A 17,420-nucleotide genomic window follows, 5' to 3' on the forward strand; every position below is an offset into this window, starting at 1 on the left:
GGTGGGGAAACCAAAGCAGCTTACATCATTATCCTCTCCCCCATTTGATCTGCACAACAACCCTGTGAGGTAGGTTAGGCTGCAAGTCTGTGACTGGTCCAAAATCACCCAGTAAGCTTCCACAGCAAAAACCAGGGTCTAGTAGACCCTGCTCTGAAGCACTAACTCCTATGCCACAAAGGCTGTCATAGGGGGGTTGCTGTTGAACAGTAGTAAGCAGCCAGGCCTAGTTAAGTCAACCCAATCAGGTGGCATGTAGTCACCCAGAGGGTGCTGCCAGGCCTAGGACAGCCAACCTCCAAGTGGAGCCAGAAGATCTCCTGGTATCACAACTGAACTCTAGACAACAGATATCTCACCCCCTGTGAAAAATAACTGCTTTGGAGGGTGGACTCTATTGCATTATATTCAGTTGAGGCATCTCCCCTCCCCAGACTCTGGCTTCCTTACATGCTACCACAAAATCTCCATAAATTTCCCAACCTGGAGCTAACAACCCTAGTCTGGACTGGCCCCAATGCGTTCTCTCTCAAAGGCCAAAAAATAGGTCTGGAAAGGGCCTCCCCCCACACACTTTTTTACTGACAGAACCAAGCTTGGAACATTATGGTTGTCTAGCAACAGACACTGAGGGGAAATGGAGGACCCAGCAGGATGGGCCAATAGGACACGAAGGCAGCTTCCCCAGCAGCCCAATCTTCATCTGTCCTGGGGCTAGAGGGCGGGGCTGCTCTCCATACAGATTGAGAGACTCGAGACTCAGCCAATGGGAAAGTAGGTGAGTCGTCAGCAAGACAGCTTGAAACAGACAGAGAGATACATACACACACACACATACATACTGGTTCTTTATTTGTAAGCTAGTGATAACAAACTTTCATTATCATTATGTTCTTAAACAAAGGCTGAAACTACTTCTAGGCAAAACCAGTCATTTTAAGAATTCCATTAGACCAACAAGAAGGCTGGGACAGTCAATTGATCCAAGTTGTGACTAAATTCCTTTTATATTAGATTTGCTTTTTAAAAACAAAAATCTTTGATCAACAGGATCAAAACTGATAAGATTAACAATGCAGTGGCATTTTTGATTGAGCAATGTAATGTTTTCCAATAGCTAGGAAATCAATAACAATAAAACAGTTTAAATAAAGATTCAAAGGGCAGTAAATTTATAGCACATTCTTTTAAGTCAGGGGTGGGGAACCTTTTTTCTGCCAAGGGGCATTTGGATATTTATAACATCATTCACAGGCCATACAAAATTATCAGCTTAAAAACAGCGCTCCGTTGAAGGAGAAATGATTTCAGGCAGGCAAAATTAATGCAAATAATTGTTTTTTTATTTGAAGTCATGTGGGGACAGCCTAATTTGGCACACACCCCCGACCCACCACACTAGGCAAATGCCTAGTCCAGGGCTTTTTCCCCAGCAGGAACTCATTAGCATATTAAACCACATCCTCCATTATTAACATATTAGGTCACACACTCATTAGCACCATCTGGGATAATCAAGTGCAAACTGAACTGGTGGTAGCTGGGTAATAAAGGAAAATAAAGAAAAGAGGGAAGAAGAAGGGAGAATAAAGAGAAATAAAGAAATGGGGGGAGAAAGGGGAATTAAGGAAAACAAAGAAATAAGGAGAAGAAATAGAAAGCGAAATAAAGAAATTAGAAGGAAACTTACCTGAACTGTGACGATGACTTTTCCAGGCTCCGCAGCAAACCTGGCTGGCCAGTCAGATCCCAGGGAGGTCACTGCATGGCTGGGCCCCATGATCTCTGCCAGCCAGCCGGCCCCCAGGGAGGCTGCTACACAGTGTGGCTGCGCCTCATGATCTTCACCGGCCAGCCGGGCCCCAGGGAGGCTGCCACGTAGCTTGGCTTGGTCCAGCAATCCCTGAGGGCCAGACCAAGAGGTCTCAAGTGCCACAAACAGCCCTCGGGACGGACATTCGCCACCCCTGTTTTAAGCTGAGATCATACTGAATACAATTATTTCCCACATCCACTGTATTTATTCATGCCACATCTTTTTATGTGTGAACTGCATAACTAAACACTTGATGCTCTGCAATTCATTAAGTTTACTCTAGACATTCACTTACTTACTTTATACTCCACTTGTCTCCTTACTGGAGGCCTAAAGTGGCTAACAAAACATTATCCATTTTATTCTAACAAGTCTGTGAGGTAGGTTGGACTGAGTGTGTGTGACTGGCCCAAGATCACCCTAAAAACTTATTTGGCAGAGTAGGGATTTTAACCTGGGTCACCAAGATCCTTGTCCAACACTCCAACCAAACTGGCTCTAATATAAGAGAAAAATTCAGGGGGGGGAAAGAACCAGGTCTGTAGCTACTTCCCCCAGAGGGCCCCAACCCAACAGAGCAGGAAGGGAGGATGAGAGGCAGCTGCAATGGGTCTTTATGCTCTCACACCTGGCCAGCTGTGAAAGCAGGAAGACCCAGCCTGCTGGCTCCACCTCTCTCTCCCCTCCTGCTTGGCTGAGCAAGATGGGAGAGTGAGAGGCAGTAGACGGAGGCTCTTTGTGCTTATCGTTGCTGCTGACTGAAGGAAGCAGGAAGACCTGGCCTGCCAGGCCTGCCTTTTTAGGTCAGGGGGCTTTGAAAAAATTTGAGTTCCCCCATATTTTTTAAAAGTCCCCCAACTTAAAAAATCCTGACTATGCCCCTTCTCCCTCAAAAAATCTAGAACTACTAAATCAAGTACCAAGTAATACAAAATCAATAAGTGACAGCATTACAACTGTAGGAGTCTGCTAGTCCTGTGGGCTACAACACAATCAACAAACAGATCGTTTTCTTCGGAGTATGATTATATTTGCTGTCATAATTCTGGTGCAAACTTAGTTTGTAGACATACAAGTCTGATAAATAGACAGAAAACGTTGTCACTAAATATCCATTTAGTACTTTCCTAGCCTCAGATTTACCCTTTACTTCTACAACCTGTGGCTAAGTACAACCACTGCAAAGCAGAGAACATAGGTCCCCAGATTAACAACACAATAGGGGAATTGTTAATGCAATGCAATGAAGTTACTAAAGTCCAAGACCACCAGTTTAAGACAGCAGTAAGATTGCAAAGGATTGTACTTTATGCATAAGATTGCACTATATGCAACTCACAGAGATACTCAAACTCTGCACAAAACCATGCAGCTCTTTTAAAGGGAGTATCTGACTTACCAGAGGAAGCTACCAGAGAAGTTTACAGTTAGACATTCTTGGCCATTCTTTAATGAAAAGGAATTTCTGCCAGTTTCATTAAAAAAAAAAACCTCAGTTGGACAGTTTCCATTTATTTACACCAAAAAAGACACTACCCTGCTGAAGGAGAACATGCGCAAAACACTTTTGGCTAGTTGGTAGGTATCTTCATGAGTTATGTTCTAAGTGCCTCTATTTTACACTTTACATCAGTGTGTTTGTCATCGCCTTTTCTTTTCTTTTCTCTTTGGTGAATCTTTCCACTATAACCGATGTTCCACTAGGTCAATGACTGTTTAAAAAGCAATGCTATCAGATTGGGCCTGCTACCCATTATTCGTTTAGAACTGGTCAAATAAGGCTTAGTTATTTTACAATTCCACTGGTGAGGACAATTAACTACTACCTGCTGCTCTCACAAATTACCATCACTGGTACATCACAGAGGTGGTAATGAGAGCCTTGTTGACACTTAGGAAAAGTACTATTCCTTTTCATCTTTTAAATCCAAACACCCACGTGTCACAATATACTATGATCAGTACTTATTATCTAGATCAGAGGTCCTCAACCTTTTTGGCACCAGGGACCGGTTTTGAGGAAAACAATTTTTCCACGGACTGGGGGGCAGGGCAATGGTTTCGGGATGATACAATTGTGCACTTCATTTCTAAAGTGTTTGGTGTAGTGGTTAAGTGTGTGGACTCTTATCTGAGAGAACCAGGTTTGATTCCCCACTCCTCCACTTGCAGCTGCTGGAATGGCCTTGGGTCAGCCATAGCTTCTCACAGAGTTGTCCTTGAAAGGGCAGCTTCTGGGGGAGCTCTCTCAGCCCCACCCACCTCCCAGGGGGTCTGTTGTGGGGGAGAAAGGTAAAAGAGATTGTGAGCTGCTCTAAGACTCTGAAATTCGGAGTGGAGGGCAGGGTAATAAATCCAATGTATTCTTATTATTACTACTACATTGTAATATATAATTAAATAATTATACAACTCACGGCCCGGTTGCTAACAGGCCACGGACCGGTACCATGGACCGTGGGTTGGGGATCCCTGATCTTAGCCACTGGTATGCCGAAGACAACATAATTCTGGCCTCAATTCTCATTTGCCCAGTCTCTAGTCGCAAAAGGGCATTTGGCACACCTGGTGGGAGCTGTAAGATGTTACGGAGAAATTTAGATTGCACTTTCTCAAGAGTCTGTAATTTTTTAGCCGAGATGCCCAGGTTAATACCATAGAGCAGTTGTGTTAAAATTTTATATTGGAACAGTTTCAGTGCTGCAGGAACATAAAAGCCCCCCTTAGAACGAAAAAATCTCAGGATAGCATACATTTTCACCATCAGTTTTCTCAGCTTTCTCCACCCTCATATTACAATGTTCAGTATAGGTGCCTGTATCCTGAATTACCATTCCCAAATAAGTAAATTTTGTTACTTGTTCTATTTTCTCCCCTTTCATAGTCCAATACCTCTTCTTGGCTTTTTTACCAAATGCCATCACTTTTGTTTTTTCAAAATTTATTACCAAACGTTCATTTTCACAATACTTAACAAAGCTGTCTAATGCCCTCCGCAACCCAATAGGTGTTCTAGATAACAGTACCACGTCATCTGCATATAGCAGTACTGAAAGGTGGCGAAGAGCCAGCTTTGGGGGGTGTAATTTAATATCAGTCATATGTTCCACCATATCACTGATGTAAGAATTAAATAAGATGGGGGCCAAAAGACAACCCTGTCTTACACCCTTCTTGATTTTTATTGGTTCTGTGAGTAATCCTTGTGTATTGCATCTCACCCTAAGAAATGATTCTTCATGGAGGACACGAATAAGAAATAGGAGACTTTTATCAATATTGGAAGCCGCTAGTTTTTGCCACAATCGTTACCTTGAGATGGAATCAAATGCTGCCTTTAAATCAATAAATCAATAAAAGCCGCATATAGAGCGGTTGTACCTTTGCCAGAGTACTTCTCAATTAGCTGTTGCAATATCAGGCAATGCTCAGTTGTCGACCTTTCTTTCCTAAATCCAGCCTGTTCCAAGGGGATAATTTCTTCTTGTTCCATCCATATTTCTAATTTTTCTAAAAGATGTCTTGTATAAATCTTACTTATAATATTTAAAAGACTTATGGGCCTATAATTGGCGGCATTATTTTGATTGCCCTTCTTAAAAATAGGGACAACTATAGCTGTTCCCCACTGCTTTAGAATTCGACCTGTTTGATCAACATAAGTAAAAAAGGATGCCAGAAACTGTGCCCACCAATTTACATTCTCTTTAAGCACCTCAGCTGGTATGCTGTCTATACCTGGGGCTTTCCTATTTTCCAGTTGCATTATATGGGCTTTTATTTCTTGCGTACTAACTGGTGGCCACTGAGGGAGGTTCTCTATGTTACCTGAAAAAGGGGGTTGAACACTGTCATCATATAAATTCTGAAAGAAAGCAGCCCATGTTTCCACCGGGATATACATGTCCAGGGGAAAGGTTGTCTTAAATCCCCCAATCTTTGTTAGTTTCCAAAAAAGCGTGGAGTTTTTTAGTTTAACAGCCTGTATAAATTCCTCCCATAGTTTCCTAGTATGTTCTTTCTTATTCCTTTGAATAATGTCTTTATAGGTTTTTTTACGGCTCACTAAGGCATTTTGTGTCTCTACCCTTTTTTCTATGCTACTTCTCATCGCAAGGTAATACAAATGATTTAGTTCTTTTTTTGCTTGAACACATTCAGAATCAAACCAAGGTTTGGTTTTCCTATGATGCTGATGTAATCTATTCCCTACTGGTACAGTCATAATAGAGTAAATCTCCTGAATTATATCTTGGTAAACTATTAGCGGATCTTGGTTTTTCTCTAAAGCTGTAAACACTGACACGTGCTTCAGCAAATTTTCTGGAGTTAAGATTTTTTTGACTTTTTTATCCAGTTCCCCACCCCACCGTACTCTTCTCCCCCTAATTCCTATCCTTGTTGTATAACGTGCCTCTTTTTGGTTAGTATTTAATGGGAGCACTATCTGCAGACATAGAGGTAGATGGTCACACTCCAAGTATGGGAATACTTGGAAATTTTTAATCAGAGGTAATAGAGAATTGCATACCAGCATATAATCAATAGTGCTCATTCTATTCCCAGACATTAAAGTGTATTCGCCTGGATAATCGCCATAGAATGCCCCATTTAAAATATGGAGCTCTCTTCTACCTGCTAATTTAGCTAAACATAGGCCAGCAAAGTTTGCCTTACAATCTTTAGAATCTCGTGTGAAGGGGAGTCCATTCTGGCCTTGCTCCTGCTCACCTAGTAGGGAATTATATTTGTTTAGTAAAAAGGCATCATTCACTCCCATATGGGCATTAAAATCCCCTGCCACTAAAATTTGAGCTTCCAGATGTTCCAGGGCAAGATTTATTATAAATTGGTCTAGTAATGCCCAATTTTCTTCTATAGATGTCCCGAGGGCTGTATAAGGCCCTTGAGGTCACTTGGTGTGGCCCTCGGGGATTGCTGGACTGAACCGAGCCATGTGGCTGGCCAGCGAGGATTGTGGGGCCCAGTCATGCTGCGCAGCAGCCTCCCCAGGGCCAGGCAGGAATTACAGAGCCCAGCTGCACTGCGCAGCAGCCTCCCTGGGGCCTGGCCAGCCGGCCAGAATTGCTGCAGGGCCTGGAAAAGTTACTGTCACAGTTCAGTTTGCACTTGATTATCCCAGATGGTGTAGCCTAATATGCTAATGAGTGTGTGACCTAATATGCTAATATTAGGGGATGTGGTCTAATATGCTACTGAGTTCCTGCTGGGCTTTTTTCTATAAAAAAGCCCTGGACCTAGGCCGGGTTTGTGTGTGTGCCAGATTAGGTCTTCCCACATGACTTCAAATAGAAAAACAATTATTTGCATTAATTTTGCTAGCCTGAATCATTCTCCCTCAGCGGAGCACTGTTTTTTAAGTTGATAATTTTTAATGGCCCGCGAATGATGTTATAAATATCCATATGGCCCTTGCTGCTATTTTATATGTATTTCAATTCTCTTTTTTATTATCAGGTTTTAATGTCACTTTTTATGTTTATATTGCCTTGATTTTTTTTTTTACAATAAGGAGGCAAGAAATAAATGTCTAATATAAATAAGATGCACCAGTATTTTACACCCTGAGTGTCACACCTGGCCTGAGGCTGAGGAATGAAACAACCTGCAGGCCCCAAGGTAGCCTTCCCCTCACACATAGGCCTCAGGCATTGCTGCTAATTTCCCTGAAGACTTACACTTCCCAGACATCTTCCAAGCTTCAGGATTGGACTGGGAAAATGCAAAGAAAAGCAAGAACCAATCGCTAATGAGGAGTCTAAGCCCTGACAAAGTGTGTAAGATCCTGCACAGGGAAGAAAGGTCCTTGGAGCTGAGCAGCAATAAGGCTGAACAGCAATAAAGCCGCTGATCCCTCATCCTAAGATGGGGGTGAGTCTGACTTGAAAGGGATCAGCTTTAGTCACTTTAAGGAACTTTCCAGCCAGCTTCTTTTTCATGAGACCTTTTCCCTGTTTGTACCCTATATTAATTCTGGTCAATGTTTACTGACTTGCTTATTCAACTGTTTAATAAACAGTGTTTCTGTTCACTCTGCCTGGGTCGTTCCTGCTTCCTATTCAGTCATATAGAAAGGTACACCATGACTGAAGAGGCACTTGAGCAGGGAGGGTGCTCTGGGCCTGGGCCCATAGCTACGGTGGGGCTTCTAGGCAATTTACCCTCTATGGCACATTTCCTGCACCACCAATCCCTATCCCACGTCACTCCTATTACATGCCACTGCCACCACCAATGTGGGGGGGGGGCAGTGAAAGAAACCAGCAGCATCAAAATGAAGCCATTCCACCCTCACCTCCCCTCTACGCCAGATTCAGAAGAGTGAGGAAAGGGAGAAGGAGGAGGGGTTTGCAGCATGTGTCATCTGGCCAGAACCAAATATAAGCTTGGTTGTGCAGAGCCAGAAAAGAAGCCTGAAGAGCAGTCACTTCACTGTAAAGTGTCGAAAGGAAGCAGGCGTGCTTTATCAGGTGCCCCAAATGGAGCACTTGGCCGATACGTTCTCCTCTCTTCCTAGTTTGAAGCTCCTGGCCTGCAGGCAGACCCTCAAATCACAACACCCTGAATGTTATCTCTCCTGCCCAGGGTAAGAGAGATAAGCCAGACTGCCTCTTTTTACCCTTCTTCCAATACTGCAGGAAGTCTCCTCTCTCTCTCTGCCCTCCAGCAACCTGCCCTTCCTGCCCTGGAGAATGCCACTTACTATCCCTTGGAGCAGGGGTGGCCAAACCTGCTTAACATAAGAGCCACATAGAATAAACATCAGATGTTTGAAAGCCGTGAGCATCAGGAAGGAAGGAAGGGGGGAGGAGGGAAGGGAGGACATAGATGGGGGCGCAGAGGTAAGGAGAGGTGAAAAGAAATCAACTTTAACCTTAAATGCTTTTTCCTAGTGGCTAGCTGGTTTGGGTTGGAGAAGTGATTTAAAGAGACAAATGCCTTCTCAACGCTGGTTGACAAAGCAGTGGGGGCTTCAAGAGCCAAACAATATGTGTGAAAGAGCCACGTGTGGCTCCCAAGCAGCAGTTTCGCTACCCCTACTCTGGAGCTTGCAGCTGTTTGCAGCAGGGTCCCAGCTTTGCTTCACTCCAGCCAGCAGAAGGAGAAGATAGATGAGCAGAAAGCAAGCCCTGCCATTGTACACTCTACCATCCTAACGAATTTCACACCCAGAGCACTGATGTGGAGGCGGGTGGAGAGGGGGAGCCCCTATGAGGAGGAAGCAGGGCTAGTTCCCACAAACTCTGTGACATAGGCCAGAAAGCTGGCAAAAAAAAATTCCCTTGTTTTTTTAAAATCCTCCACAAAAATCCCCCCCTTCTCAACGCTCCTGCCCCAGCTGACCAATCCCACATCATCTCCTATCCAAGCCTTCCAGCTGGTGCTCCCTCCTCCAGTAGTATTCATTACATATGTAATTGGTGCCCCCCCCCAAAAAAAATTGGTGCCCCAGAAAAAAAATGTGCCCTGACCTGCTGCAACACTGGGGGGGGGGGGGCAGAAAGGATTCTTGGGAGGAGCCCCTGCCAAGATTAAAACCCAACTCAGGCCCCACTACTTCCTAAAACACTGAGCAAGAAAATCAATCTCAATTATCCCAAAGTAGAATTCTTGATATACCACCAAAATCTCTAAACTCAAAATCCTATGAATGACAAGGCAAATATGTCCAGTCCCAACTGGCCAGAGATTGAATATTAGAACATTTACACAATATTCTTCAGAAGTTCAGATCAACATAAAGTTTCAGGAGGACTTTCCCCACACGCTTTATTTCTCTGAAAGTTAATAGCCTTTATACCCCAGATTAAAATAATTTGTCACAGATTTATTAGTAATTTTATCACATTTTATTGTCTGTTCTAAGTGACGCCAAGGGCAGAGAAAAGGGCAATAGGCACCTTATCTCAAACAGAGAACTGAGCCTCCAAACAGCCTAGTTATCTACAAAACCATGGAAAAAATATGCATTCCACAATATGAATTCTTTGAAAACAAGCAGTTATTAACCAAGGACATTCTTTTACCACAGATAAGACTCTCAGCTAATGTAAACAGAAGTCCTTGGAGTTTCAGTCAGACCTACATTGTTTGTGATGGCTCCAAACTACCAATAATGCACTATTAAAACAGATACTGAAGAACTGGCACCTATGCTTATCCTGACCAGTCCTGTCTAAGCCTTCCAATTGAGACTGAAGACAAGTAGAAGATAAAAAATAAGATAAAATGAAATAGAAGATAAAATTAATATATACTATTTAAAGAGATGCTAACTTAGGAACCCTAGAAATTGGCTTCATGTTCACAAAATAGGGCAATGTTATCAGCTTTATTTGGTGACTAGTGTGACAGACTGCACTTTTAAAAGCTTAGATGTGCTGTATAAACAGATAAAGGACTGTAAAGGTTTAATTCTTCACATAGCCAGAGAGCCTTGAGTGACAGGATGTTCCAAGAGATCTGATTGCTTAGCATCAGCTGAACACAGAAAGACTTCTAATCAGGATGTTGCAGAGAATTCAGTCTGATTTCAGTCCTAGCTGTGAAGTGTTGAGTACTGATGGTTTTGGAATTTAACCCTGACTGAGAGCAATTTAACACAGACAGGAGAACTGAGGAAAGTTGGCAGGGGCGAGCAGGTAGTTAGAGGAAGCCATTCGGGCCAAAGAAAGGGGACAGATCTTCTACTGAGAGAATTTCCCTGCCCAGTCAGCAAGGGAGTTAGCTCTGAAGAGTGCAGAGATCCTTTGTCTGGTGTGGTTAGAACTGCCCTTTGGAGATCTTAAGAGACAGCTAAAAATTTAAGACGAGTACTGGTGTTTCAAGAGAAGAGGTTTGGGTACTGGAAAGAGTGTACCAGCCTTCCGGGAATCAAAAGAGTTAGAGGTTGCTGTATGAAGTGTTTGGGAAAAACACTGAAACAAAAGCCTCCCAACATAAAGATTTAAGTTACTGTGAAAAGCTTAAGAAACTCTCTTTAACCTGAAACATAAGAATTAAAGTCTGTGCATGTACTGATTTTTACTTTATTTATATTGAGTCACCTCAGAATTTTTACCCCTGACTTCACCTGACCTTTCCCCTTTATGCAGGACTTTTTTTGAGCAGGAACACAGTTCCAGCTGGCTTGGCATCAGGGGATGTGGCCTAATATGCAAATGAGTCCATACTGGGCTTTTTCTACAAAACCTGTGAAAATGGTGATGTTGTGGGGTGTGCCCTAATATGCAAATGAGCTCCTGCTCTGCTCCCCCCCCTACCAAAAAAGTCCTGGGTGGATACAATAAACTATGAAGGTGTCTTATATTCTGTTAGGCATGATGTAATAGGGATTTCCTGGTTCGGTATTTCACCAGTTTTTTTCCTGCCACACAGTACTGCTTGTTCCTTTATTTCTGCATATGGCAACAGCAGCAAGACTATTATATGGACAAAAATGGAAACATTCGACATTACCCACAACAGAGTAATGGCTGGTAAAGATGCTGGAACTTGCAGAGATGGCTAAACTTACTCCTTTGATTAGAGAAAAGACATCTACATTTATTGTTAACTGGCACTCCCTTACAGACTTTTTGCATGAAATGGGGGGGGGGGGAATGAAATGGTTTGTGAATTTGATCATTAAGGAGAAAAATTAGATAATAGAAAAAAAAGCTACTTTTGTAATTATAGCATAAGTGTTAAGTTTGTGACTTTACATTTGTCGTGCAGAAAATTGGAAGTAACTTCTTTATACATATTTTCTCTTTCATCTCTTCTTTCTATCTTTTTCTTCTTTGTTTTCTTTAAGTTTGTATTTCTTTTTAATATCTGTTGTAAAACTTCTTAATAAAAATCACTTTAAAAAAAGAAAGGGCATTTAATAATAAAGACAACATCTACTAAACAGATTAGCACATTTGTTTTCATTTGTGGTATAGCTGACTTCAAAGACTACTTTGGTTAGTGTAACAGTTAACCTTGCCTAGAATGCTAACAATGACTATCTAAGTATAGGTTAAGTAACTTTACTAGAATAAATGTACTGAAGGAAGAATGTTGGAGAAAGCAGTCTTCCGTGGCACTATATAATGTCACAATCTTTACCTTCTGAATTTTTTCTTCAGTCACTCAGTATCTGGTTATCCTAGCACAGGATGCACTTTTCTAGGTTCAGATGTCTCACTAACCCGTTATGATGCCCTCCGTCCACGAACTGCCCTCAAAGGCAAGATTTTCCCTCCATTTTCCTTTTCCTGTCTGTCTGAGCCACCCTAGTGTGATTTCTTCTTTCTTGAAGAACTTTGGCTGTCCCCAATAGTGGACAGGAGACTAATAGGTCTATAATTGCTAGGAAGCTGACAATCTCCTTTTTTAAAATATAGGGACAACTATTGCATTTGTCCAAGCTAAAAAAGGGGCCTACCACTCAGGAAATGCCTTAATAGCTTCAGGGGATATAGCATCAGGCCCGGGGGCTTTCCCCAATTTGATTGACACTATCAGGGATTCAATCTCTGCTGCTTGTACAGGAGACCACTCTAAACAATCATCCAAGCTAAGCTTAGATTCTGCTACCAAATTAACTCTATTCTCCTGAAAAATCTTCAAAAAAATGTTCATACCAAGTATTTACTGTTATTGTGAACTTATGAAGCCTTTTCTACCCACAGAGTCTAGAATCAAGGCCCAGAATTTCCTTGTGTCGTTATTTATTGTGGCTTGGAGGAGGGGTTCCCAGCTTTTCTGTAAAAGAGGCTTTTTGCTTATTTTTATACAATTGGTATAATACGGTTTTAAGCTCAAAGTACTCCTTTGGTGGGAACACTAGGCCTGATTCCCTATATTGATGAGAAATAGTACGTACTTGGGTCTTCATATTATGACACTCAGTCAAACCAGCCTCCTGTGGATACCTCCCTTGCTTGGTGTTGTTGCTCAGACTGTAACATCAGAATTGAAACACAATTTTATCATACACCTGAAACAACTCTGTTGTCTGGTTCAAATTCCTGTATAATAATAAAAACTTTTCTAAAATATGAGAATCAAGGATGCCAGCTGTCTTTTTGGCAGCCTTGTCAGACCAATAAATTCTGGGCATCCTATTTGTCACACTTCCAGGGTCATCTCTCAGGCATTCCTGCCCTACAAAGTGGGAAGAGAAATTTAAAACTAAAGCCAGAGGAAAGTGATCATTTTCCACACGCCCCAAGATTGAAAAGGTTCTCACGCTGCCTCCCAAATTCGAAGAAATCAGCATATAATCTACAACACTACAGCTTCAACTTGAGATAAGTAAATTCTCCAGGGAGGTCGTAACGAGGTAGACCATTCAAAATAACCAAGTTAGTCTCATTGCATGCCTGCTATCTGAACCCCAATTATCTGCATGGCTACTCAATATAGAAAAAAGATCTCCATAGTTGGGTTCAGTTTTGATGATTTAGTCTCCCTCCCTGAGAGGACAGCATTTGCTCTGATTAAACGACGACTTGTAGATATTGAAATGCAAGAACTCAGAAGCCTTGCCTCTGGCAGATGTTCCCCTTTGAGGTGGGGGATCTCCTCTAGTGGAACCTTGGCAACACATCTTTCTTGCATGACTTCCCCTAACCTTCATGTTAGCTCACTTTAATGTCCTGCTGTGCTGTATGGGAGGTTCAAGAAAATTCCATATTCCAACAGGTTTTGTGGTTGTGGTGCAAGGGATATAGAAAGTACTGAACATGTTCTCCTGCATTGTACATTTTACTGTGATATTTGCGCCATGTACTTAGATCCTCTTCTTTGAAATCATGAGGGACAATCTGATGGTGGTAAGACTCTCTCCCTATTGTCCTCTCATAATCCTGAGATTATTGAGACTGTGGTTAAATATCTGTGCTGTGCTTCTAAGAGAAGAGGAATGTTTCAAATGTTGGGGTAATATATGTTTTCTCCGTTGCCGATTGTGCACATCTATGCTGTTATGCCAATAAAGGTTGTTGTTGTTAAATAAGATTGTGGCTCTTCTTCATGCACACACAACAGAAACTTTACTACCACTCTGCAGTTTAAAGGGTCTTTATAATATTAGGCATAATACTGTCTTTTGGCTGACACTAAACACCTGTTTCTCTGCCATTTATAACTTCAGCTTGAATCATTATCCTGAATCAAGAGTTCATCAAGCTTACATAACATCATTCTCTAACGAGCAACCTGACATAAATGCATACTGAGAAAGTAGAAAAGATCTGCTATGACCAATAGTATACTTAGCAGATTTTGCACTAGAAGACTGATAAACGACAAAGAAGACAACAGTCTAATCTTTCCATTAACATAACTCCTAAAGACAGATTCAGGTGGGTAGCCATGTTAGTTTCAAGCAATAGAACAAAGTTTGAGTCCAGTGGCACCTTTAAGACCTACCAAGTTTTATTCAAGGTATAAGCTTTTGTGACAAGCACACTTCTTTAGATACAGTGAAACAGAATTTCCTCAACCATTACATCTCCACCTTCCTATAATGGTTGAGGAAATTCTGTTTCACTGTATCTAAAGAAGTGTGCTTGCCATAAAAGCTTATACCTTGAATAAAACTTGGTAGGTCTTAAAGGTGCCACTGGACTCACTCAAACATGATTCCTAAAACTCAGCTTGGCACAGAATTATGTTTATTACAGAGACTTGAAGTCTACATAAAACACATCAATATTAGATCAGTAAAAACTTAGCACCTTAATATCACAAAAGAGTAACTGAGGAACTAATTTCTTCAAAAAACAGCAAATTACATTGTTTAATAAAGGGAAGTTTTTGCATAACAGTTTTCCTTCCTGGTAATTGCACTGTAAAGAATTCACCAGAATTCACCTGCCTTGGCATATGCCGGTAAAGAGCTTAATCGTTCCTGGCCATAAAGGATTCATCATGACAGTGCAATAATAAACTGCTTTGAGTAAATTTAGACTCAAAGCAGCTCCCTCGCAACACGTCCGCTCTTCCTAAGCCAAGGGCAAGAAGGCGTGGTCTTGAAGAGGCAAAAGGAAGGAGGCTGGCCCAAGGTTTCTCTAGCGCTCATTTTTCTGTCCCTCCCATCTTTTTTAGAAGAGAGTCTGTACCACGTGACTTATCTGACGGTTCCCCAGCAGCCAATCACAAAATCGCCGGCAAAAGACGCACTTTCATTCATAAACTGGAAGAGAAGAGCATCTCACGCTGCATGGTGGAACTTTGAAGCCCTATTTCTAGTGCCGGACCATTTTTGAAAAAGGAAAACAGTTCAACAGATAACTTACGTTTCTTTTTAAGAGCAACTGAGCTTCTCTTCCCCTTTGAACGCAGACAACCATTCTTTCTAGACTATAAATGTAAATCCTGACCCAAGCTAAAATCCTCGGGTGATTTCGATCCTGCATGGTGCACGCAAAGCATTTCCCTTCCGCCCGTCTTCCTACCAAAGTCACTGGGGAGAACAAGCAGGCAAAAGTGGGCAAGAGTCTCCCCCCCTCCCCCGCAATCAGGCAGAGGAAGGAGCCGGTTTTCACTCCTGTTGAAAGCCCAGCAGGTTGCTTGCAAGAGAGGACTGAAAGGCGGCGTTCGGGGCCGAATACTCACGGCAATCTGCTTCGTCGCTGTTATCCGAACAATCATCGTCCTCGTCGCATTTCCAAATGGAAGGGATGCAGCGCTCGTTCCTGCACTGGAATTGGTCGTCTTCGCACTCCTTCGCGGAGCCTGCAATTGGCAGGGGAGACAGACCCAGAACCCGGGATCTTAGCAACAGGGGAACCGAGAATCGAGCAAACACAGCCCCCTCCCAACACCACGATGATTCTCAGCCCTCCCTTTCACAATCCGCTTTCAGACAGCACAGCAAGCAAGCTCGGAACGTTCTAGGCCACATCCCCAGTTCTTCGAAAGCCGGAAAAGGCGCACAAAGACCCTGGATAAGGGGAAAGGGAGAACATCTCCATTCGCCAGGCATGTTGTACCAACAACACCCCCACACCCCGCCCGATTTTCAGGAGGCAGCAGCGATTGTGCCTGGAGACGGAAGGAAAATGAGTAAGCAGGGTGACAACAAAGGCTCGTTCTAAGCCAAGTCCGACTCCCTCAAAAGATGCAGAGCATCTTGGCTTTTTCTGCTTTTCGTCCCCAACAATATTCACACCTCAGTCAGCACCGTTTTTAAAAGGGCGATAGGAACCAAATGCAAACCACCACCACCCCGTAAATATCACGCAGCATCAAATATCAATAAATATCACCTCCGAGAGAGGTGAAGGGCTAGTTCCGGACGATGTGCTGTCTTCGTTGCCTTAAAGGTATGCACAGCAGCAGTTTGCGCCTTGGCCCTTACACCGCGATATAAGCCTCACATCCCCATCCTTCGGCGACAGCACTGAGTCAAGCGGCTCGGCCTTCCCCACGTCCACAGACATGCATCGCTTTGGCCGGGAACCCCCCACGCGGAGGGGCTGCCAGAGCGAGCAGCAGCAGCTGGAGCAGCCAAGCAGCATCCAACGCGTGGCTCGCACTTGCTCAGTAGGCTCTGAGCCGAGGCGCCTAGTCCTCCCCTTCCCAGCGCTGCGGACCCACCTTTGGCGATATGCAGCTTGATCAGGAGCAGATGGAAAAGCAGCAGCCTGGTCAGAGCTGGCCGGCACATCGCGCTCCCTCCTCTACTGCTTAACTGCCCCTGTGCGGCGGGTTGCATGCAGCCCCGGCTGTCTACCTTTGGCAGCCGAGCAGGAACAGCATTTCAACCCAGGCGAGTGACGCTCCCCACTGGGCGGGATTTCAACAAGCAAGCCAGACCTGGGCATGCCCGCCTGTCGGCTGCCTAGACGCGAGACCACGTGGCTGGGCAAGAAGGAAGGTGGGGCCAAACCTACATACCCACCCCCTTCCCTGTGGGTAACTGCCGGTTACAGTCCTCCGTTGCTACACATGCTTTTGAATAGAGCGGAGGGAGCGACAGCGTGGGGTTTCCCGGTAATAATATTGCGGTATGAACCCTGCAGGTACACTAGATCTCTTCCATTTCAAAGGAAGAAAACTGACCACTCTTCTAAGATCACAGAGTGAAGACATAGATGGAGTGCTCCAGATTTAGAAGAACTGGGGAATGCAACCATTTCCACTCAGAAGGCATGTCTGTATTACAAGGGTAGCTCTCCAGATGTTTTTTGCCTACAACTCCCATCAGCAATTAGTGGAATGGGAAAAAATTTGGAAAGAAACATCTAAAGCTCCAGACTCTTGGAATGATGCTTTAATTTTATTAATACATAAAGAAGGGTCAGAACCAACAGAGATTAAAAATTACAGACTTGCAAAAGTTATATGAAGTAGCAGAAATGGACTTTTTAACGACTAAACTGAGAGAAGGAAATATAGAGAAATGTAAAGAAACTAGGAAACTGTTATATGATTGGGCAAAAGTGTATGATAAGTGAAATGATGGAAAATGATTTACATATTGAGCTCCTTTCTTTGTTATATGTTGTGTTAGTTTATTATTATTCTTGTTTTGTCTTTTTGTTAAGTGTCACTTTAGTGACTTTCTGGTTTTAGATGCCCTCCTGTTAACCAATTCTGTGTCCTT

General features: G+C 43.1%; 1 protein-coding gene across 3 annotated transcripts in view; it reads right to left on the minus strand.

Moving 5' to 3' along the window:
• LRP8 (LDL receptor related protein 8) overlaps positions 1-16,644 on the minus strand; it is a 381,576-nt gene extending 364,932 nt beyond the window's left edge. For all 3 annotated transcript variants that reach the window (XM_060231840.1, XM_060231841.1, XM_060231839.1), the window contains exons 1-2: positions 16,412-16,644; positions 15,428-15,547 (exon numbers count right to left, since the gene is read on the minus strand). In XM_060231840.1, coding sequence (XP_060087823.1) covers positions 15,428-15,547; positions 16,412-16,529 — 238 coding nt within the window. In that variant the 5' untranslated portion in view covers positions 16,530-16,644. The remainder of the gene's footprint in view (positions 1-15,427; positions 15,548-16,411) is intronic.
• Between the last annotated feature and the right edge of the window lie 776 nt (positions 16,645-17,420).

Source organism: Heteronotia binoei, chromosome 2 (genome assembly GCF_032191835.1).
Source record: "Heteronotia binoei isolate CCM8104 ecotype False Entrance Well chromosome 2, APGP_CSIRO_Hbin_v1, whole genome shotgun sequence".
Taxonomy (NCBI): Eukaryota; Metazoa; Chordata; class Lepidosauria; order Squamata; family Gekkonidae; genus Heteronotia; species Heteronotia binoei.